Source organism: Protopterus annectens, chromosome 1.part1, assembly GCF_019279795.1.
Source record: "Protopterus annectens isolate FY-2018-M chromosome 1.part1, PAN1.0, whole genome shotgun sequence".
Taxonomy (NCBI): Eukaryota; Metazoa; Chordata; order Ceratodontiformes; family Protopteridae; genus Protopterus; species Protopterus annectens.
In genome coordinates, this window is record NC_056726.1 from 952,851,409 (window position 1) to 952,876,388 (window position 24,980).

The 24,980-nt window shown below is 43.5% G+C and overlaps 1 protein-coding gene across 2 annotated transcripts in view; it reads right to left on the reverse strand.

Moving 5' to 3' along the window:
• Positions 1–24,980, reverse strand: part of ADAM17 (ADAM metallopeptidase domain 17) — a 2,408,764-nt gene that overhangs the window by 1,033,724 nt on the left and 1,350,060 nt on the right. For both annotated transcript variants that reach the window (XM_044079174.1, XM_044079166.1), the window contains exon 11: positions 5,427–5,579. In XM_044079174.1, the coding sequence (XP_043935109.1) occupies positions 5,427–5,579 (153 nt within the window). The remainder of the gene's footprint in view (positions 1–5,426; positions 5,580–24,980) is intronic.

Sequence of the window (24,980 nt, forward strand, 5' to 3'; positions counted from 1 at the left end):
TGTGTTTGTGTGTATATGTATATATATGTATATATATATATATATATATATATATATATATGTGTGTGTGTGTGTGTGTGTGTGTGTGTATATATATATATATATATATATATATATATATATATATTGCCCCAAGGTTCTCACTACACCTTTCTAAACATACTGGAAAATATTAAGATACAACCACGCACCCTAATACTAGGTGATTTCAACTACACTGCCATTAACTGGGATAACTACTCGTGTATCAACACCTTTGCCCAACGGTTCTTGGAATTCATAAATTCCAATGACCTGGATCAATTAATCCATAGTCCCACCAGGGGCTCCAGTATCCTAGACCTGGTCATTACCAACATGGGAAATCGATGCTCCACACCTAAGGTCACCCCCTCGTTGGTCAGGTCTGAGCATAAGCTTATCACCCTTGACATCCACCATCCCTCCCCACCCCCTAGTAAGGAAACCTCCGTAAAAAATGGGACAATGAGGATCACTTTGCACCATAGTCAGAAAGCTTTCTGAGGAAACTTCGGAATGAGTGGTAAAGGTGGATAAGCATACAGAAGCCCGGGGAGCCAAGCATGGACTAGAGCGTCTCTAGGGAGTTCCCCTGGTGAGGGTATCAAAGCGAAGATCTCGCTGCACTTTGCTTTGGAAGGAGATGCAAAGAGATCGCAGCAAGGCTGACCCCATGCAAGGAAGATCTCCTCTGCTACTGACTGTTTCAGAGACCACACGTAAGGCATCAGAATGGCCCGACTCAATCTGTCCGCTAAAATGTTGGAGCACCCCGGGATGTGCATTGCTATCAGAAACCGACCGGTGGAAATCGCCCATTCCCACACTCTCATGGCCTCACGACATAGAGGGTAGGATCTGGTTCACCCCTGCTTGTTGATATACCAAGACAACCGACATGTTGTCTGACTGAATTGAAATCCATCTGAGAGGGAGGATTGTGTGAAGGGCTTACAACGCAAAAAGCACTGCCCTCATCTCTAGCACATTTATGTGCAAATTGGTCTCTGACTGGAACCATGTGCCTTGGACTGTCCTTCCCAAACAGTGTCCCTTCCCCCAACCGATTTGGGAGGCGTCCGTGGTCACTGTAGTTTGGACTGGAGATGACACGAAGGGGCGTCCTTTTGATATCTCCGGTGAACTTAACCACCAAAGAAGAGATGTCCTGCAGACGTGACTGATCTTGATCAGAAATTCCATGGGCAGGTCTAGCCAAGACCATTGAACAGTCTGACTCCATTGAAGAACTCGCATGTGAAGGCGCTCACAAGGGAGAATAGATATGGTGGCAGCCATGGAGCCCAGAGCTCGGAGAACCTCGCTCGCCTTTGAAGACTTGGAGTTTGCGATCTGAGCTATGTGGCACCTGAGGTGTAGGATCCTGTCTGGAGTTAAGAATACCTTCATCTTCAAAGTGTCTAGCCGTGCCCCAATGAAGTCTAAAACTTGTACTGGTTGCAAATGGGATTTGTGAACATTGTCTAATTCCCAGTAGATCTGCTAACCGAATTAAATAATTTTGAGTCAGACATAAGTGATGCTTGTTGGGTGCAGCAAAGAGCCAGTTGTCCAGGTATGGAAACACCTGAATACCCTGAAGCCTCAGGTGAGCCGCTACAACTGACATTACCTTGGTGAAGGCCCTGGGGGCTGTGGTGAGACCAAAGGGTAGGGCTCTGAACTGAAAATGACGGTCTCCCAGCCAGAAGCGCAGAAACCTCCTGGAGCTTCTGTGTATTTTGATGCGGTAGTAAGCATCCTGAAGGTCTAACGAGCACATCCAGTCGCACTCCTGGAGATAAGGTAGAATGGACTCTGTAGGATGACCATCCGGAATTTCTGTTTGGCTACCGACATATTTAATGTTGACAGGTCTAGAATGGGCCTGAGGTCCCCTGTCTTTTTTGGCACCAAAAAGAACCTTGAGTAGACGCCTAATCCAGACTGATCGGGGGAGGGACCTGTTCGATGGCTCGTTTGAGGAGCAGCTTTGAAACCTCTACAGCTGTGGCCTCCCTGTGAGTGGGTTGAACATCCGGGAGGTGTTTTGTAATATTTGGAAGGGCAACGAATGGAATAGAGTAACCTCTGGATATTCTCTGAAGAACCCAGCTATCTGTCGTAATGGACTCCCATGCCGCTGGGTGTAAGTACAATCGTCCTCCGACTGCCTCCAGAGTAGGACAGTTGGGCAACCCCTCAGGCTGCTGACCGGGTCTATCAGAAAAGGGTTCCCTAGACCCAAAATTTCTGGGACCCCCTCTACCTCTGGGTCGGCATTGATCCTGTCCCCCTCTGCCTCTGGGGGAATAGTTGCCCTGAGAATCCTGGGAAAACTCAGATTTTCGGAACCACATCTTCTTCTGCCCTCTTTGATTCCTAGAGAAGGACCGCTGAGGGTTAGAGAAGCGGACTCCAACGGCAGACAAAGTCTTCCTGTCCTTTTCGCTCTGGACAAGTGTGTCCCGTACTGTCTTCCCAAAAAGGGAAGAACCGACGTAGGGAGCGTTGATAAACGACACCTTGAAAGGGTCCGCGAACTGACACAATCTGAGCCAGGCATGACACCTAATGACTACGCTCGTCTCAGCCGCCCTAGCTGCTCCTTCCATGGCATGGGAAAGGAGCCGCATTGATGTGTTTCAGACTGACTTCAGAGCAGACATTTTTTGCCGAGAACAACTGTCTGTCCTGCAGCAATAAAGACTCTGGGGGCGACTCAGCGAATTCCGAAGCAAGGTCTCGCTGAAGCCAAATCACGTGCCAAATAATTCAGCGCATGGATAGAAAAAGTCGCTGAGGAGTATATGCGCTTCCCAAACCTATCCACCAACCTGGACTCCTTGTCTGGAGGGTGGACTGAGGAACTCTCCTGTGCTAGTCCCTTCTTTGTGGCTGCTGCGATCAACATAGCATCAACTGGGGCTCCTTTCGACCAAGGTTGTCTGTCAGAAGGGGGAGATAAAACCTTGTCAGGGTGTTTGGGGATGGGCTCTACGGTGTCAGGCTCCTTCCATGCACTCGTGGTGATGAAGTCCACCAAGGGGTCCACTGGTGGGGACACCCAGGAAGTAGATGGGCCCGTGCCAACGGCCTCCAGGAACACTGACTCATCCTCAGAAGGTTTTGGGGCTGACTAACCTCCCCAATTTCTCCGAAGGAGACGTCTTTGGGAGGTGACCTAAGAGAAACTTCTCCTTTATCTAAGTCAGTGTCAGTAGTGAGGGACTCGGGGGAGTCCAAGTGCCTCCTTTTGCACTTGCGCTTATGGTGATCCTCTTCATTGGGACTTTCAGAAGGGGATCAGTGAGCCGCAGGGCTTTCCTTGGGGAAATTAACCTGGGGATCCTCTGGCATGGGCTGTCCCTGAGACAGGATGAGGGGAGTCGTCGCCAAATCCACGGGAGCCTGGGTGGTATCTGAGGGGATGGGCTGGGGGTCTCAATCCCTGGGAGAGAACCCTCTCCACCACTTCAAAGGCTGAGGGAGAAGCCCTCCCCGGATCCAAAGCGGGGACCGGAGCCAAAACCAGGGTAGCCTGAGGTCCGAGGGAACGGATTGGATCTGAAAAGGTCGGAGCTGAAGAATCTATTCCCACGGGTCTGACTCCCTGTCCGCGGCTCTGAGAGTCACTCAGATCCGAACAAGGCGGATCTGAGGAACTCAAGGTAACAGCTAGAGTCGAGGTTGGAGGAACCGTCGGCGCCGAGCTACCAGCTCCGAAAAACCTCGGATCCAAGAGTCCCAAAGCACGGATCGGGGAAGGAGAGATGGGGCAGAAAAGAGGCATGGAGGTCCCCCCTCTGGAGGGAGAGGGACCTGGCAAGAATCCCATCTGAATTTGGGTCTGAATAAATCTCCGCATCATCCTGTCCATATCCATGTCCGATAGGCTCCAAGTCGACCTCGAAGAGGCCACTGACTCGGTTCTGGCTGGTCTGCGCAGTGGGGAGGAAGGCCTCGAGTCCGAATGTTCCAACGGCTCCGGTAAGAAACGAGGAGACCGGAGACATGGAGAAACAGGCCTCATGGTCTTAGATGGGGGGGGGGGGCTGAGAAAGAGCTCCCTGTCTAGGGACCTCTTACGATGCCTGTTCTTTTTCTCCCTTTCCTCTCTGCGCCTTTCTTTTTCCTTCTCTTTTTCTTTTTCCTTTTCTTTGTCAGTCACGCTGACTGAAGATTTGTCCTTAGAAGACCCATCGCCAGAGGAAGAGGGAGGTTGAGTCCCTGTCTGGGTGGAAGGTGGTACACTAGAGACCGAGGCCGAGTCAGATGGCAGCAGGGAGAAGGCCTTTGGCAACTAGCTTGGCCTTACGATCCCTAAAAGCCCTAGGGTTAAAACCTGAACAGACAGCACAGTGAGTGGACAAATGTGCCACTCCCAAGCAAATTACACACAGAGTGTGACCATCAGCCAGGGAGAGGTTATGGTCACACTCTGTGCATTTTTTAAAGACAGGCTTTGGCTGGTCAGCCATAGTCCTGCACTCCAAGGTACAAACACTACCTCTCCAGAGCCACACACACACAGGTAGGGGAAGGGCAGGCCTAACTACTACTCTATACAAAACATTTTTTTTTTTTTATAACACCAATGACCAAACGAGATACTACACAAGGGGAGCAAGGGAAATCTTACTCAAGCACACCTAGATATCAGAAAAAAAAATACTACTTACTATCCCTGAGCTCAGAACAAAGGAGACCACGATGCACACTACTGGCGCAGCAAACAAGATCTGAGGAAAGATAAAACATGGTAGGGCATTATGGGTAAGGGGAGGAGCTCGAAGCATGGAGCAGATGCTAGAAAAAAAGCTGCCGGCTCGGATCTGTGACGGATCCGTATACATAGAGGTTGCAGATAAAATGAAGTTAACTACTTCAGATCGCTTGTTTTACCAGGTCTGCACACTAGCTTCTTAAGAAGTAACACACCAGACCCCATATGCTCTTAAGGGTATACTGCATACATTTAGTGCTGTGGCAACAGAAGGATTTGCAGAAGTCTGTGTGACAGTAATTAAACATAACATGAACAAAGTAGGACTGCATCAGTTATAAATTACTCATAAATCTCATCTATCAAATATATTATCAGGGCTGTTAGGATGGTTACGACCTGAATGGAAAATATGAGAACAGTTCACTTCAGTAATGTGTGTGTGCATGTACACAAATAGCCCATCTGTAATAATATGCTCAGTCTAGTTTTATTTGAAAACTTAGCAGAACAATCACCAGGAAAACAACACTTACCACTATGAGGAATGTAGCTTTTTATGCACCATAAATAACTGACACATACCAGTATGTGAAGGAAGACAACTATAAATTCTCACAGAACAATTCTAACAAATCAAGCTATCAACATTAGTAAAAGTTTATTTCTGAATTACAACCTTATTGTTCCTATGGTCTCCACTCACAGCGATTGGAAACATGACATACTTTCCCCCATTACTGTCACTTGGGGCACATTCCTGTTTATTATCGGGATCATGCTCTGCTCCAAAGTTGTGTCCCAGCTCATGGGTAGTAACAAGATCAGCTTCCTAAAGAAATTAAAAATGTGTGTTATAATGAAAATATTACATTTTCCTCAACAATTGCATAAATATGAAGAAACAGAAGCAGGCATATTATACTTTTAATGAACTACTGGAGCCGAAATGAGAAAACAGCCCTTTGCAAATAAAACGCTACAGCAGACTATACCCACATTGTCTGCTCACTACACTTTTTTTAAAAATTCTGAACCGTAAACCTTTTTTTTTTTAAATCTGTTGAACAGTCGCAATATGTACTTGCACATACCCTGCAACATATCACTACATGTTCTCACAACTAACTAGCCTGATTTGACATGCAGTCCTTAACACTAGTGATGTCACACAAAGGTCTATGTAGTGCTTAAAAGACAGACAGATACAACAGTTAAAAAATCTGCTGCTGCAGAAATCAGGTTATCAAAAAATAAAGCAAATAATTTTAATATTCAATAAATGTTGAAAATGTAACAACAAATTTAAAAAGTACCACCTCGCTGCTTAATAGCTCTTTAAAACAACACCTTCAATTTCCACAAGTTCACAGTTACCTTACTGGAAAAAAACTTTCTTACAGAAAATACAAATGCCTTCCAGTATGAGTGACTGATAATTTACACTCATACACCTGCTAGATGGAAGGAGTAAGGAAAAAAAATAGGGGCAAATCAGTGAATATATATGAAATAGAAGAGAGATTAAATGCTACACAGTGAGCATTCATGTGGAAGACTAAATTTACTGTGTGCATGTCTGTGCTTTTTTTAAATTAGAGTAAAATATTTTAAAATGATTTCATAATAGTCCGATACAGGCTTCTTCCAATCCATTCTAAAGAGCAAAAACAAAACTCAACCAATAGTGGGATACATGGTGAGTTTTACTGACAGTGACTTCCACAACCACTATGGGGCAGTGGGACTTCTCAGACACTTGCTCTCCTGTAGTCAGGAGAGCTGCTTGCCTGTGGAAGCAAATGAAACAGCAGTTAAAAAACAGATGATGGTAAATGCCGAAATTAAGTTTTGGACAATATGCAGGACTGTTCTCTACTTGTACAGGACTACTTTTCTACCTGCTCTCATTCTTTTCAGCAAACCATTTCAAACAATGCACTGAAATGGCCTGTTTGACAGGAACCGAACTGTTGAAAATCATAATGGAAAAGTATCCATTTACATATCAATAACTGTACTTTTTAAGGTTTACATACACTCATTCTCCCGATCTTAGAAAAGCAAAACAAGACACTTAAACGGTCCTAAACTTACCTTAAAAGATGGCCTGGGAAATACAACAATAAAACAAACTACCAAGTGCCGTACAGTTTATAAGTGTGTTAAGATTTTCTAATGACAAGATCAGGAGAAAAAAAAAACAATCTATGCATTAAAATTCCTTACAACAAATGAAAGTGCTAAAATACAAATGGGCAATATTGGTAACCAAAGAGCCCCAATGCCTCTGACTTAACTTTTTTTTTCTGCTATGCAATGCTATCAAAAATAAGAGATATGTTCCATCAATATCAGTTCATCTCCAGAGGTGGACCATGAATGATCCTGCCTTTGGTTTCTCCTCTCTAGCAATCACATTCCCACTATTTTTATCAGAAAAGTCTATCTTGGAGGTCCTTGCACTTAGTACTAATGCACTCTGTGACATCAAGCATTGACTACATGATACTATCTAGTCCCTGAGCTTGCCAGTTCACCTTCAGCTAACATCAAGCACACTTTTAAATCATGAGGTAAGAATGAGGATTTGACACCTACACTATTACAAATTCATATACAAGAATAGACAAGGCAAAACTACAGAAGACTCCCAACAGCCAAGACTGAATGGAGGGGCTGACAAATGGGGGATTGCAGAAGGTTATTTATGACACATCAAGGTGTGTCCCCTCACAGAGTAGTTAGTACGACAAGAACGTTTATCTGTCTGGCAATTATTTTACGGTCATTGACAAAAGTAAAGGAGATAGGTCTCTCAAAAATGGTTGGCACACAATTTAAATAATAAGGAAAGGAAATGGATAATTAAATTGGGTGGCCTTTTCAGCCCTGGTTTGAATGAACATCTTTAAAATATATCCTTAACAGGCATCCATTAAGTATATAATGACTTGATTGGCTTGTTATTAAGATGCTATAAATACTGGTGCTCTGATATTACTTCTTTTTTATTGACTATGTTTGTGCACTGAAGAAGGCTAATATAGCCGAAACTGGTTTGCTGATTTTTCTAGAGCACTTTTGTGCTTTACTGGGGGTGTTTGACACTCTTAGTTGCTTGAAAATTTTTAATTAATAAATTTATATTTATTTGGGAACTTCCGTTTGGTGCTGGGCTTATTTTTTCAAAATTATCATTGTTTTTTGGGCTCTGGCACTTGCCGTACCTGCGAGGAGTTTGAATCGAGTGCCAAGCTTAAGGAGTCTATAACAAGAAAGGTAGCGAGATCCTGCAGAGGGATTAGAAATATTTCAGAAAATCTATGAAAGTGTGTTTAAAGCAGGAAAATACGGAACTCAAGAAAAGGTACAAATGGAAGAATTAAATGTCAAGGTTAGCGGTAAATGAGGCTCAATTGCTAACAGTTAGGAAGAGAAAAAATGGTGGTGTATAAGCAATCTACAGGAAAGGTCACAGGAACAGATGGCATTCCTGTGGAAGTTTGGAAGCTAAGAGGGAAAAAACTGATAAAGATACGGAAGGTTTTTTTAACAGTATTTTAAGAGAAGTACCACCAACATCCAGGAAGAAAGTGGTGGTAGTTGTAATACCTAAAGAGGGTAAAGATCTATCAGATCCAGCTTCATACAGGTCAATTTCAATATTAAACAATGATGATAAAGTGTTTATGTCTATAATGGCTAAACGAATGCCAAAATTGATAGATAAGGGTCAATGTGGTTTTGTGGAGGGGAAGCAAACATTTGACATTAACAGAACACTGATGACCCAGAAGGAAACAGAATGCAAGGAAATACCACTGTTGCTGGTGGGTGTTATTGCAGAGAAAGCATTTGAAAGAGCAAGATGGGAATTATGAGTAGGGCAATGGAAGCATATGCATTCCCTGATAAAATTACAAGGTTGATTAGGAGAACACACAAGGGATCAGAGGTGAAGTTTAAAGTGGGAGGGGTCCTCCCTGATAATTTCTGCAAGAGCAGAGAACCAGGAAGAGGTGCCCTAGTTCTCCATTGTTATTTGCATTATATAGATAGATAAACATACAACTTACTTATTCTTCCATAGTTCCATCCTCTTAGCTCTAGCAACCTACTGCCTTATCTCTGTAACATTTTCAATCCTCTCTTACCAAACTATTTCTTCTATCCATCATCTTTTCTGCATCCAAGATATTTCACCCTTACCTATGCCTTTAATTTCCTCCTTTCAAGTCCACTAATAAACATCAGCTTTCAAGCCCCTTTTTCTCGACATAATCTATCAAATTAACACATATTTTATGTGACAGTCCTGTCATTATGTATATTTCTACCTGTATAGCTGTATGATTTTGTACTTATCAACTGATTAATATGCCCTTGTAAAATTTGCTTTGTATGTTCATTTTACTATGTCATAACTGTGGAGTTTTTCTCCCCGGGCCTCCACTGAAAACGGGTGCCTCACCCAATGGACTTTCATGGTCAACAAATGTCAACCAATTAATCAATCAATAAATAAATATTTAGAATCATTGGCAAAAAAAATAAGGGACTCAGAAATGAAAGGATATAACTGATATGGTAGCCAAGAAGAGCTGGCTCTATCTGCAGATGATATGTTATACCTGACAACATCAGAAAAGAGGACATTACAGTGTTGTGGAACATTTTGAGACAGTTCCAAATCTTTTCAGGATACAAAATTAATGAAGCTAAAACAAATGCAATAGCGCTAAATTATGTACCCACACAAACTGGTTCAGGAATATCCATATTTACCGGGACATGATAAAATGAAGTATTTAGAAGTATGGATTAAAAATTATTCCAGTGTAGCAGCTAAGGATATGTGGGAAGAGACTAAAACAAAAGATAATACAAAAACTGAGAAAATGGAAGGTCTTTTATATGGATATGGATAGTAATATACAAGCAGTTAAAATGTTTTAGTCCCTTTCTTTTTATACACAGGTCAGGCATACTTTTATCAACCAGAGGAGAAGTTGTGGATATCAAAGAGCTGAAAGATTCTATCTGGTAGGGGAAGACGGAAGTGGGAATATACCGATTCTGCCAACGGAACAAGGCAGACTGGGAATACCCAATTTGAAGGGGTATTTCAAAGCAATACCATTAAGGCTCCTATACATAGCACAAGCAGAAACTTATAATTCAAAGTTGAACGGGATGAAGATGAAACAGAGGGGAAGCTCAAGAAACAAGGAGAGACTGGGTTTTAGATTCAGACCTTTAGGGAGAATAACAATAATCATACAGAATATTAAATTCATAGAGTAGCAGAAAAATATTCTAAGAACTAAGCCAACAAGGGAATGGAGAAAGGAGATTCTGCCAACAGGGATGATTGCAACTAGGGATACAGACAAACGGCAAGAGGGGGCTGGAATTTACTGGAGAAAACTGGCAAAGGAACAAAGGTATTGGGAGGAAATAACTAGAGAGGGAAATGTGATAGAATGGGAAAAAGCCAAGAATTTATTTGGACTGCACGTTAGAGATTCCCTTCCCTATCAAGGATTGATATCAGAGTATAGGGAAAGAGAAAGAAATAGGGGGTCTTAAACCTCACGCCAGCACTGGTAGAGTTGTTTAGCAGAATCTAGAACAGAAGCCGCCATTAAAAAAGGAATAATTAGTAGTGCATATAAAATACTGCAAGATAACTATAAGAATCAATCAGAGAAGGTTAGAAAGGATTGGGAAGGGAGATCGGATATGCAATTCACAAAAAAACAGTGGGGGGCTATATGCACATCTCCCAAACATGCAATAAAATCTAGAAGATTTTGAATTTTTGTTTGGAAATGTTTACATAGATATTTTTATACCCCAAGTAGACTCCAGAGAATTTTTCCTCAGGTAGACAGCAAATGTTGGAGGTGTGACAGGGAGGAAAGACGTAAAGTACAGTTGTGTACACTTACCATAAATGTAGATGTTCAAGTGTATTCACTGTTGCAGTCATTACATTTGGGTTATCTGCTTGCAGGTAGCCCTCAGTCGGCCTGATTAACAAAGTCTTGGGTCCTGCGTCGGTTGCTATCCCTTCTTCCAAGACGTCAGGTCGTTAGGGGTATAAAACATGCAGCCGATGCCAGTACATCAGTTTTTCTTGCCCCAGATGTCAGGTGCCCCCCTAATGGGAAGCAATTAAATATAAAAGTACAAAGATATACCTCCAACAAAAAAGCAAATACACCAAAAAGGCTTTTAAGCATAGCAAAGGAAAGTAGAGGTATAGCCAAAAGAAGTTAGGGGGCTGGAGGGAGGGTAACCAAGACTGCAACAGTGAATACACTCGAACATCTACATTTACGGTAAGTGTACACAACTGTGCTATGCTCTTTGTGTTTCACTGTTGCAGTCATTACATTTGGGTAGATTCCCAACGTTATGGTTGGGAGGAGGAATTTAGATAGCATTAGGGCCAGCCATAAGGCCCTGCAAGACTGCAGTGGCAAAGCCAGCTCTGGATTTAGAGAAAATTGGCAAATGATAATGCCTGGTGAAAGTACGTACAGAACTTCAGGTAGCAGCTTCTAGGATGTCCCTGGTAGGGACGCCTCTGAAAAAGGCTGTAGAGGTAGATGCAGCCTGGTGGAGTAAGGTCTGATTCCCTGGGGGATAGGTTTTCCATGGTGCTTATAACAGAAGTGAATGCAATGGCTTATCCATTTAGAAATGGTTTGCTTTGAAATAGTCTTCCCCTCTGCCCCTGCAGCAAATGCCACCAGCAGTTATTCAGAGTTCCTTTGAGGTTTAGTCCTATCCAAGTAGAATCTAAGTTGTCTGTGCACATCTAAGGAATGCAATATCTGTTAACCTTTATTCTGTGGATTGGGAAAGAAGGTTGGCAAATGAATGGACTGATTAAGAGCCACAATGGATACCACCTGGCTTGGAGCTCTCCTGGGTGGTCTCAAATTTTTGGCCCCTCTGAAGAACTGCTTGAGCAGTGGATGAAAGAAGAGGAGAGGTCCTGTGTTATAATGAGCTGAAATGGCTGAGGCATGGATTTTAATGGAGGAAAAAGGCAGGCCCTTGTGAAGCATCTCAGTTAAGTATTGCAAAATTTGAGGTAAATTGGGCACTGCTGGGCTCATCCCTTGAGACTGGTTCCAGGCACAGAATCTTTTCCATTTTTCAGCATAAGATTTTCTAGTACTAGGCCTCCTTGCCTCTAAAATGATATCCATCACAGGTTTGCTGAGGGATGGTAAAGGAGAGATTAAGTGATTAGCCAGGCTGCAAGGTTCAGTGTTAGAAGCTGAGGGTGCAGAATCTGGTTCTCCTGCTGAGCCAGCAGGGAAGGAGTCTGAGGCAGGTGCCATAGAGATAACCGTGACACTGCTCAGAAGGGGGTACCAGAGTTGGCACAGCCAGTCTGGAGCAATCAAAATCATCCTTGGTTTGTCCTGTTTTATTTTTAGTAGTACTTTGGAGAGCAGAGGCAGAGGGGGGAAGGCATAGACTGATAGGTTTTTCCAGCTGAAGGACAGAATATCCACTTTCCAGGTTTGTTTGTGGAGAGTCCTTGTGCAAAATCTGTCCAATTGGTAGTTCTGGGGAGAGGCAAACAGATCTATATCTGGGCTCCCCAATTTGCTTGTTAACATGTTGAAAGTCCCTGGATCCAGTTTCCACTCTTGTGGTTCCATGAGGTTTCTGCTTAGTCCGTCTGCCAGTGTATTTAATTTTCCTGGCAGGAATTGAGCTTGTAGGTGCACTTGGTAGCTCAAGGCTGTGTTCCACAATGCTATGGCTAGTCTGTAGAGGGAGTAAGAAAGTGTACTCCCCTGCTTGTTTATGTACCACATAACAGTGGTGTTGTCCTCCTTTACCATTAATTGTCCTGGAAGAATGTGGTCCTTGAAGGCTGTCAGAGCATTCTGTACAGCTAACATTTCTTTTTGATTGATATGCAGGTGCATTTGACTTTGGTTCCATTTGCCCTGAATGCACTTCCCTGCCAGGTGAGCCCCCCCTGCATAGTCTGATGCATCTGTTGTTAGGGTTTGGTCGGCAGGGGGTGGTGTGAAAGGTAGTGCCTTGTTTTGGTGGCAGGCCTCTGCCCACCAAAGGAACTCTAGGCGTAGGCAAGGTATGATAGGAATCATTGTTCCTAGGTCCTGAGAATGTTGACACCATAGGCTTTTTAGATACCACTGTAGTTTCCTCATATGCAGTCTTGCATATGGAATTAGAAGAATGTAGGAGGCCATGAACCCCAAGGCCTGCAGTATTTGTCTCGCAGATAGCAGGGTTTTTGTGGTCACTTGTTTGAAGTAGGTTGCCAAATGAATTTATTTCTCTGGCGTGAGGTAAGCCATCTGGGAAGTTGTACTCAACCTTGCTGCCAGGAATATAATTTGTTGACAGGGTACCAGTTGTGATTTATTTTCATTTATGGTGTACCCAAGACAAGTTAGAACCTTTTCTACAAAGGCCAGATGATTCAAAAGTATGTCCTGGCTTTCTGCTTTAATTAGACAATCGTCCAGGTATGGGTATATTTCAATATTTCTTTGCCTGCATAATGCAATAACTGGAGCTGGGCACTTTGTGAATACACTGGGTGCAGTAGATAAGCCAAAGGGCAGTGCAGAGAACTGATAGTGCGTGTAGCCTGCTTTGAAGCATAGGTATCTTCTGCAAGATTCCCTGATTGGGATGTGCAGATATGCTTCTTTTAAATCTGGTGTTGCCCACCAGGCATCTTTGCCTAGCAAAGGAAGTAATTGGTGAAGAGTCAGCATCTTGAATTTTGGAATCTCCAAAAAGGTGTTTAGAGTAGACAGGTCCAGGATAGGACGCCATGAATCAACTTTTCTGGGTACCAGGAAAAGTCTCGAGTAGAACCCTTGTCCCTTTTCCTCTTCTGGTACCAGTTGAATAGCCTCCATGCTTAAGAGAGAAAGTACTTGGTTTTGGGCCTCTGTCCACTGATTTGGGGGTAGGTCCGGCCACCCGCTTGGTGTTGGCAATGTGTGGAAGTGAAATCTGTATCCCTGGAACACTATATTTAAAACCTATTTGTCCTGGGTAATGAGTTCCCAATTCTTTGCATGAAGAGCAATCTTTTCCTCCAAAGGGGCAGTCAGTTGATAAGTGCTTGGAAATTTTAAAAGGAAGTCACTGAGACAGTTTACCATAGGGGGAATCTTATTATTCCCAGATTTGGAAGTGGAGGACCCTCCACTGCTTAGTTCTGTGTGTCCCCTGGGAATGAAACCCGGGGGTTTTGCTGTGTCTGTGTTTCCCTTGAGAAGACCTGGAAGGGGTTGGAAAGGACCAATTCTTAGAGGGCCAGTGCCTACTAAATTTGGAGGCTGAACTTGTTAAAAATCTTTAACAGTTTGCATAGATTTAGCTTTATCTTCCATCTTTTTAAGAACTTCCTCAGCCTTGTTGCCAAAAAGGCGGTCCTGATTTAAAGGAGCATCCAACAATTTAGCTTTAACATGATCAGGCAAAGATTGCTCCTTAAGCCAAGCATGCCTTCTGAGCACAGACCCAGTAAAGTACAGTTGTGTACACTTACCATAAATGTAGATGTTTGAGTGTATTCACTGTTGCAGTCATTACATTTGGGTAATCTCCTGGCAGGTTGCCCTCAGTCGGCCTGATTAAGAAAGTCTTGGGTCCTGCATCGGTTGCTGTCCCTTCTTCCATGACGTCAGGTCATCAGGGGTATAAAACATGCAGCCGACGCCATTACATCAGTTTTTCTTGCCCCAGATGTCAGGTGCCCCCCAAATGGGGAGCAAAATATTTATATATATATATATATATATATATATATATATATATATATATATATATATATATATATATATATATATATATCATTTAAAAACACAAAAAATATACCTCCAAACAAAAGCAAATACACCAAAAAGGCTTTTAAGCATAGTAAAAGAAAGGAGAGGTATAGTAAGAGAAAAACAGGGGGCTGGAGAGTGGGTAACCAGAACTGCAACAGTGAATACACTCGACCATCTACATTTATGGTAAGTGTACACAACTGCACTATGTTCTTTGTGTTTCACTGTTGCAGTCATTACATTTGGGTAGAATCCCAATGCTATGGTTGGGAGGATGGAGTTGTACAGCATTAAGAGCAGCTATAAGGCCCTGCAGAATAGCAGTGGCAAAGCCAGCTCTGGATTTAGAGAAGAGAGGTAGATGGTAATGTTTGGTGAATGTATGAACTGAGCTTCAGGTAGCAGCTTCTTGAATGTCTTAGGTAGGAATCCCTCTGAGAAAGGCTGGAGACGTAGATGCAGCCCTGGTGGAATGAGATCTGATCCCCTTGGGGATAGGTTTACCATGGTGCATACAGCAGAAACGAATACAATGGCTTATCATTCTGGAAATAGTCTGCTTTGAAATAGCCTTTCCCTCTGCAGCAAATGCCACCAATAGTTGTTCAGATTTTCTTAGAGATTTTGTCCTGTTTAAGTAGAATCTAAGTTGTCCGTGTACATCCAATGAATGCAGAATCCGCTCACCCTTGTTCTGTGGATTGGGAAAGAAAGTTGGCAGATGAATGGTCTGATTAAGAGCCACACTGGATACCACCTTAAGCGTAAAAGATGGATTGGTCCTGAGATACACCCTGTCGGGATGAAAAATAATGAAAGGCTCCACTGATAAGAGCCTGTAATTCTGAAATCCTTCTAGCTGAAGTGACTGCTAAAAGGAAAGCTGTTTTCCATGAGAGAAATTTTAGGTCCGCAGTAGAAGCTGGCTCAAAAGGAGGGAGAGTGAGCTTCTCCAAAACAAAATTGAGGTCCCATGCAGGATTTGGTGCTCTCCTGGGAGGTCTTAAATTTTTGTCCCCTCTGAGATACTGCTTTAGCAGAGGATGAGAGAAGAGAGGAGGTTCTGTGCTGTAATGAGCTGAAATGGCAGAGGCATGGATTTTTATGGAAGAAAAAGATAGACCATTGTGAAGCATCTCAGTTAAGTATTGCAGAATCTGAAGAATATTGGGCATTGCTGTGCTTATTCATTGTGATTGGTTCAAGGCACAGATGTTTTTCCATTTGTCAACATAAGATTTTCTAGTAATAGGCCTTCTAGCTTCCAAAATGACATCCATCACAGGTTTTCTGAGAGATGTCAAGGGTGAAATTAGTTGATTAGCCACGCTGCAAGATTCAAAGTTTGAAGATGAGTGTGCAGAATTTAGTTGTTCTGCTGAGACAGTAGGTAAGGTGTCCGAGTCAGGTGCCACGGAGGACGGTGTGACATTGCGCAGGAGTGGGTACCATTGTTGGTGAGGCCAGTCTGGAGCAACCAGAATTATTATTGGTTTGTCCTGTCTGACTTTTAGTAGGACTTTGGAGAGCAGAGGCAGAGGGGGAAAAGCATAGACTGATAGTTTTTTCCGGCTGAATGATAAAGCATCCACTTTCCAAGCTTTTTTATGATGAATTCTTGTGCAGAATTTGTCCATAGATTCATAGATTAGTACTAGGCTAACCGCCCTTATGAGCCATTTTAAGCCTAGCCAATTATCCCTTGTGAGACTCGAACCCTGCACCTTGTGTTTGTAAGGCAAACACATTAACCATTAGGCCACCCTCCCAACCTCAACTGATAGTTCTGGGGTGAGGCAAAAAGATCTATGTCTGGGCTCCCCCATTTGTGTGTCACCATGTTGAAAACTTGTGGTTCCAGTTTCCATTTGTGTGGGTCCATAAGATTTCTGCTTAGTTCGTCTGCCAGAGAATTTGGCTTTCCTGGCAGGAATTGAGCTTGTAGTTGTCTTTGATAAGTCAAGGCCGTGTTCCACAATGCCATGGCTAGTCTGCAAAGGGGGTAGGAATGTGTACCCCCCCACTTGTTTATGTACCACATAACTGTGGTGTTGTCTGTCTATCATTAGTTGTTTTGGATGAAGGTAGCCCTTGAAGGCTGTCGGAGCATTCTGTGCAGCTAGCATCTCTTTCTGATGGATATGTAGGTTCATTTGATTTGGGCTTCATTCGCCCTGAATGCACTTTCCTGCCAGATGCGCCCCCCAAGCATAGTCTGATGCGTCTGTAGTTAGAGTTTGGGCAGGAGGGAGTGGAGTGAATGACAGTCCCTTGTTTTGGTGGCAGGCTTCTGCCCACCATAGGAACTCTATTTGCAGGCAAGGTATAATAGGAATCATTGTTTCCAGGCTGTGACAATGTTGACTCCATAAACATTTTAAGTACCACAAGTTTCCTCATATGCAGTCTTGCATATGGAATTAGAAGAATGCAGGAGGCCATGAACCCCAAGGCTTGCAGAATTTGCCTTGCAGATAGCAGGGTTTTTGTGGCCACTTGTTTGAAGTAAGTCACCAATTGAATTTGCTTTTCTGGCGTAAGGCAAGTCATCTGGGCAGTTGTATTCAAGCTTGCACCCAGGAATGTAATTTTTTGAGAGGGTACCAGTTGTGATTTATTTTCGTTTATGGAGTACCCTAGACAAGTTAGAACCCTTTTTACAAACGCCAGATGCTTTAGAAGAATGTCCTTGTTCTCTGCCTGAATTAGACAATCATCCAGGTATGGATATATTTGAATATTTCTTTGCCTGCAAAATGCAATTACTGGAGCCAGGCACTTTGTGAAGACCCTGGGTGCAGTAGATAAGCCAAAGGGCAGTGCAGAGAACTGGTAATGCAAGTAGCCTGCTTTGAAGTGGAGGTATCTTCTGCAAGATTCCTTGATTGGGATATGCAGGGAAGCCTCTTTTAAGTCCAGAGTTACCAACTAGGTATCTTTGCCTAGCATAGGTAGTAACTGTTGAGTCAGCATCTTAAATTTCTGAATGTCCAGAAATGTACTTAGAATGGATAAGACTAGAATTGGACGCCATGATTTGTCTTTTCTGGGTACCAGGAAAAGTCTTGAATAGAAACCTTGCCCCTTTTCCTCTTTTGGTACTAGTTGAATAGCCCCCCCATATTCCTGAGGGACAGAACTTGCTTCTGGGCCTCTGCCCATTGATCTGGGGGCAGATCTGGCCATCCGTTTGGGATTGGCAACATGGGGAAATGAAAAGTACAGTTGTGTACACTTGCCATAAATGTAAATGTTAGAGTGTATTCACTGTTGCAGTCATTACATTTGGGTAAGCTGCTAGCAGGTTGCCCTCAGTCAGCCTGATTAACAAAGTCTTGGGTCCTGCTTCGGTGGTGTCCCTTCTTCCATGACGGCAGGTCATCAGGAGTATAAAACATGCAGCCGATGCCATTACATCAGTATTTCTTGCCCCAGATGCCAGGTGCCCCTTAAATGGGGAGCATTATATGTATAGAATTTAAAACACAAAAAATGTACCTCCAAACAAAAGCAAATACACCCAAAAAGGCTTTTAAGCATAGTAAAAGAAAGGAGAGGTATAGTAAGAGAAAAACAGAGGGCTGGAGGGTGGGTAACAAGGACTGCAACAGTGAATACACTCGAACATCTACATTTATAGTAAGTGAACATAACTGTACTATGTTCTTTGTGTTTCACTGTTGCAGTCATTACATTTGGGTAGAATCCCAAAGCTATGTTTGGAAGGATGGATTTATACAGCATTAGGAGCAGCTATAAGGCCCTGCAGGACAGCAGTGGCAAAGCCAGCTCTGGACTTAGAGAAGAGAGGTAAATGGTAATGTTTGTTGAATGTATGAACTGAGCTCCAGGTAGCAGCTTTTAGAATGTCTCTGGTAGGAACCCCTCTGAGAAAGGCTGCAGAAGTAGAAGTAGCCCTGGTGGAATGATACCCGATCCCCTTGGGGATAGGTTTACCATGGTGCATGTAGCAGAAACGAATGCAATGGCTTATTCATTTGGAAATGGTCTGTTTTGAAATAGCTTTTCCTTCTGCCCCGGCAGCAAATGCCACCAATAGTTGCTCAGATTTTCTTAGAGATTTTGTCCCGTTTAAGTAGAATCTAAGTTGTCTGTGTATATCCAATGAATGCAGAATCCGCTCACCCTTGTTCTGTGGATTGGGGAAGAAAGTTGGCAGATGAATGGTCTGATTAAGAGCCACACTGGATACCACCTTAAGCGTAAAAGATGGATTGGTCCTGAGAGCCACCTTGTCGGGATAAAAAATAATGAAAGGCTCCACTGCCATAAGAGCCTGTAATTCTGAAATCCTTCTAGCTGAAGTGACTGCTAAAAGGAAAGCTGTTTTCCATGAGAGAAATTTTAGGTCCGCAATAGCAGCAGGAGGGAGAGTGAGTTTTTCCAAAACAAAACTGAGGTCCCATGCAGGAGTTGGTGCTCTCCTGGGAGGTCTTAAATTTTTGGCCCCTCTGCGATACTGCTTTAGCAGAGGATAAGAGAAGAGGGGAGGTTCTGTGTTGTAATGAGCTGAAATGGCAGAGGCATGTATTTTTATGGAAGAAAATGATAGGCCCTTGTGAAGCATCTCAGTTAAGTATTGTAGAATCTGAGGAATACTGGGCATTGCTGTGCTTATTCCTTGTGACTGGTTCCAGGCACAGTATCTTTTCCCATTTGTCAGCATAAGATTTTCTAGTACTAGGCCTTCTAGCCTCCAAAATGACATCCATCACTGGTTTGCTGAGGGATGCAAAGCGTGAAATTAGTTGATTAGCCACGCTGCAAGATTCAAAGTTTGGAGACAAGTGTGCAGAATTTGGTAGTTCTGCTGAGACAGTAGGTAAGGTGTCTGGGGCAGGTGCCAGGGAGGAAGGTGTGACACATTGTGTAGGAGTGGGTACCAGTGTTGGTGAGGCCAGTCTGGAGCAATCAGAATAATTTTTGGTTTGTCCTGTTTGACTTTTAGTAGAACCTTGGAGAGCAGAGGCAGAGGGCGAAAGGCATAGACTGACAGTTTTTTTCCAGCTGAATAATAGAGCATCCACTTTCCAGGTTTTTTTGTGATGAATTCTTGTGCAGAATTTGTCCAACTGATAGTTCTAGAGTGAGGCAAAACTATGTCTGGGTTCCCCCATTTGTGTGTCAACATGTTGAAAACTTGTGGTTCCAATTTCCATTTGTATGGGTCCATAAGATTTCTGCTTAGTTCATCTGCCAGAGAATTTAGCTTTCCTTGCAGGAATTGAGCTTGTAGTTGTATCTGATAGGTCAAGGCCGTGTTCCACAATGCCATGGCTAGTCTGCGAAGGGGGTAGGAATGTGCACCCCCCCCCCCCGCTTGTTTATGTACCACATAACTGTGGTGTTGTCTGTCTTTATCATTAGTTGTCCTGGATGAAGGTAGTCCTTGAAGGCTGTCAGAGCATTCTGTACAGCTAGCATCTCTTTCTGATTGATATGTAGGCGCATTTGATTTGGGCTTCAGTTGCCCTGAATGCACTTCCCTGCCAGATGAGCCCCCCAAGCATAGTCTGATGAGTCTGTTTTTAGGGTTTGGGCGGCAGGGGGTGGAGTGAATGGCAGTCCCTTGTTTTGGTGGCAGGTCTCTGCCCACCACAGGAAAGTACAGTTTTGTACCTACCATAAATGTAGATGTTCGAGTGTACACTGCTGCAGTCATCACACTTGGGTTATCTGCCGTCAGGCGGTCCCGCAGTCGGCCAGAGTTCCAAAGTCTTGGTCTGGTGTCGGTTGCGGTTGCTTCTTCCCTGACGTCAGTGCGACAGGGGTATAAAAGAGGCAGCCGACGCCAGTTTTTTCAGTTTTTCTTGCTCCAGATGTCAGGTGCCCCAAAATAGGAAGGCAATACATAATCCTACGTAAATTGCATAAGTAGAAAATAATAGCTACAGCTGTAAGCAAATACACCATATAGAAATACATCATAGAGATTGTATAACAAGGGAGATATAGATAAAACCCAGGTAAGAAGAGGGGATGGTGGGAGGGTAACCTGGACTGCAGCAGTGTGAACACTCGAACATCTACATTTATGGTAGGTACAAAACTGTACTATGTTCATCGTGTTACACTGCTGCAGTCATCACACTTGGGTTGAATCCCAAAGCGAAGGCTGGGCGGTTGGTACTAAACAGGGTTTGTAGAAGCTAGTAGGCCCTGCAGAACTGCAGTGGCAAAGCCAGTTCTGGTTTTTGAGTATAGTGGTAATTGGTAGTGCTTGGTGGAAGTGTGCACTGAACTCCAAGTTGCAGCCTCCAAAATATCCTTGGTTGGTACCCCTCTGAGGAAGGCTGCTGATGTTGCTGTAGTTCTGGTGGAATGAGGCCTAATGATACCAGGTACAGGTTTCCCATGGTGTGTGTAGCAGAAACGGATGCAATGTCCTATCCATTTTGAAATGGTCTGTTTTGAGATAGGCTTTCCTTGAGATCCTGCAGCATAGGATACAAAGAGCGGATCAGATTTTCTGAAAGCCTTTGTTTTATCCAAGTAGAAACGTAATTGCCTGTGAATGTCCAAAGAGTGTAGGAGCCTTTCCCCTTTATTCTGGGGGGTTTGGATAAAAGGTGGGTAAATGAATGGTTTGGTTTAGAGCCACACTGGATACTACCTTTGGCATAAAGGAAGGGTTAGTTCGTAAAGAGAGACTGTCTTGATGAAAAATGATGAAAGGCTCCACTGCCATTAGGGCCTGTAGCTCTGAGACTCTTCGTGCTGAAGTTATTGCTAGCAGCAGGGCAGTCTTCCATGATAAAAATTGTAAATCAGCTGAAAAAGCTGGTTCAAAGGGCGGTAGCTAAGTTTTTCCAAAACAAAATTGAGGTCCCAAGTTGGTGTTGGTGCTCTCCAGGGCGGTCTTATGTTCCTAGCCCCTCTGAGGTACTGTCTTAGTAATGGATGTGAAAAAATAGGAGGATCCGTGTTGTAATGAGCTGAAATAGCTGAAGCGTGGATCTTTATAGATGAAAAGGAAAGGCCTTTGTGCATCATCTCAGTTAAATATTGCAGAATCTGAGGAATATTTGGGACAAGAGGATTTTGGCCTTTGGCCTGGTTCCAGGCGCAGAATCTTTTCCATTTGTCTGAGTAGGTTTTCCTGGTGCTAGGTCTCCTGGCATCCAGAACGACATTCATAACAGCTGTAGAGAGAAGTGTTGACTGGTTGTTTAGATAATCTGCCATGCAGCCAGATTTAAAGTCTTGAGCTGGCTGTGTAGAATCTGATTGTTTTGCAGAGTCAGCAGGTGAGGAATTTGAGGTAAAATCCATGGTGGGCCTTGAGCCATGTTCCTTAATATTGGATACCAGTGTTGGCGTGGCCAGTCTGGAGCAATGAGTATCATTTGTGGCCTCTCTAATCTGGCTTTTAGCAGCACCTTTGCCAGAAGAGACAGTGGAGGAAAGGCATACACTGTTAGTGTTTCCCAACTGAATGAGAGGGCATCCACTTTCCAAGCTAGTGTGTGGTATGTCCTTGTGCAAAACTTTTGTAGTTGGTAGTTTTGGGGGGAGGCAAACAGATCTATGTCTGGGCTCCCCCATTTTTGAGTTATCATTGTGAATACTTGTGAGTCTAGTTTCCACTCATGAGGATCCATGATATTTCTGCTTAGTTCGTCTGCCAATGTATTTTTCTTTCCTGGCAGGAATTGTGCGTGTAGTTGAACTTGGTAGGTCAGTGCCGTGTTCCACAAGGTCATTGCTTGCCTGCATAGGGGGTAGGAATGTGTGCTCCCTTGTTTGTTTATGTACCGCATCACTGTGGTGTTGTCCATCTTTATTAGAAGTTGTCCTGGATGTAGGAGGTCCTTGAAAGCTGTTAGGGCATTTTGTACAGCTAGCATCTCTTTTTGATTGATGTGGAGATGCATTTGATCTGCAGACCATTTGTCCTGTATACAATGTCCTGCCATGTGTGCTCCCCAGGTGTAATCCAATGCATCTGTTGTTATTGTTTGCCTGGCTGTGGGTAAGGTGAAAGGCTGACCCTTGATGAGGTGACATGCCTGAGCCCACCATAGAAACTCCTGTTGAAGGCAGGGAATGAGTGGTATTATTGTTTCCAAGCTGTGGCTGTGTTGAGTCAATACGCTTTTCAGGTACCATTGTAATTTCCTCATATGCAGTTTGGCATATGGTATTAGTAGTATGCAAGATGCCATGAATCCCAAGGCCTGCAGAATTTTTCTTGCAGGGAGTTGGGTCTTTGTTGCCATCATTTTGAAGTATTGAGTCAGTTGTCCTTGCTTGTCTGGCGTGAGATAAACCATCTGAGCCATTGTATTTAAGCTGGCACCCAGGAATATTATGTCTTGTGAGGGCACTAGTTTTGACTTCTTTTCGTTTATGGTGTACCCCAGGCAAGTTAGTAGGTTTTTTACAAACGCCAAATGTTTTAAAAGAATGTCCTTGCTTTCCTGCTTGAATAAGGCAGTTGTCCAAGTATGGATATATTTGAATTCCTCTTTGTTTGCAGTATGCAATTACTGGTGCCAGGCATTTTGTGAAGACCCTGGGCGCAGTAGATAAGCCAAAGGGCAGTGCAGACAATTGGTAATGAGTTGTACCTGCTATAAATCGGAGGTATCTTCTGCAATTTTGTCTGATAGGGACATGCAGGTATGCCTCCTTGAGGTCCAACGTTACTAGCCAAGTCTTCTTGCCCAGCATGGGAAGAAGTTGCTGCAGTGTGAGCATCTTGAATTTGGGTACTTCCAGGTATGTGTTTAGAATTGAAAGGTCCAGAATGGGTCTCCAGGCTTTGTCCTTTCAGGGAAACAGAAAGTGTCTTGAGTAAAATCCTTGTCGTTGCTCCTATGTAAGAACCTGTTGAATGGCTCTCATGTCCATGAGTGCTGTAATTTGTCTTTGAGCCTCTGTCCATTGATTTGGTGGCAGGTTTGGCATTCCTTTTATCCTTGGTAAAGTGTGAAAGTGGAACCTGTATCCTTGAGATACAATATTTAGGACCCATTTGTCTTTTGTGATGATGTGCCAATTGTCTGCAAAAAGAGCAAGTTTTCCTCCCAAGGGAGCTGCCAAGAGTGATTTGCTTGGCAGTCTGAGGGGGATGTCATTGTGATTGTCTTCTGATAGTTTGAGACCTGTCTTCTCCTCCTTTCTGGGTTGTGGCACCCCATTGTCGTGGCTTGTAAGAGCCTTGTGACTGACCTCTTCCCCTTGGGCGTCTGTATTTGCCCCTCTGTGGTCTGTCAGAAGTTGGAAAGGACTAGTTTTTGGTTGGCCACTTTCTGCTGAAACGAGGGGGTTGAACCTGTAAAAAATCCTTGACCGTCTGCATAGATTTTGCCTTATCCTCCATTTTCTTTAAAACCGCTTCTGCTTTCACACCAAATAAAACATCCTGCTGTAAAGGTGCATCCAATAACTTTGCTTTAACATGATCAGGTAAAGTTTGTTCTTTTAACCAAGCATGCCTACGAATGACAGACCCTGTTACAGCTGCTCTACAAGAAGCTTCCAATGAATCAAATCCACATTGCAAAGTATGTTTTCCCACTTGTTCTGCTGCATGCAACAAATCTTGCATTTCCTTGTAATCAGGCTGCTCTGTATGTGTGCTCATTTTTTGTTTTAATTGAGACATCAAATATTGCTGATATTTCAGCATGTGAAACTGGCAATTTAAGGCCCTCCTAGCTAGAGTAGCTGAGGTATATACTTTCTTTCCCCATCTGTCTAGTGCTCTAGAATCCCTTTCAGAAGGTACAGGATTTTTAGCAATAGAGGCCTTAACCCCTTTGGGACCCTGGGAAATGGTTTCTGTGTCAGCAACAGGGCTTTTATATAGGAATTTATTGAGTCAGGGACTCTGTAGTATCTGTCTGGTTTGGCTGGTGCAGGAGGTAATGAATCTGGGGTTAAGGCTAGATTCTGAGTAGACATCATCCACAATGTCTAACACAGGTGGAATAGCAAGGGGTCTGTGCTGGGGTAGTAAGAGGAACTCTTGGAGCCTTTTCTTAGAATCAGAGTAATCCTGGCCTTCCCAGTGGAAATGTTCCCTCATGGTATGTAAAGTTTCCCCAAAGGATTAGTCTTCTGGACAGATGCTGAAGGAATAGATTCTTCAGCATCAGAGTCTTCATAAGGGGGAAAAGAGTATTCCTGTTCCTCAGAAAAATCTGAGGAAATGGAAACCTGGTCAGAGGAAGCGTAGTCCTCCTCCTGTCTACGCCTTTTGTCAGGAGGGGGATGGGCACCCCTGATTAGGGTAATTAAGTCTTCAGCCATCTTAAGCATCTGTTTCTTAGGCATGGGGCCTTGTACTGGAGACTGCTGTACAGGCTTCCTTACTTTTAAAGGAGTTTTCAGCGTTGCATAAGATTTAATAT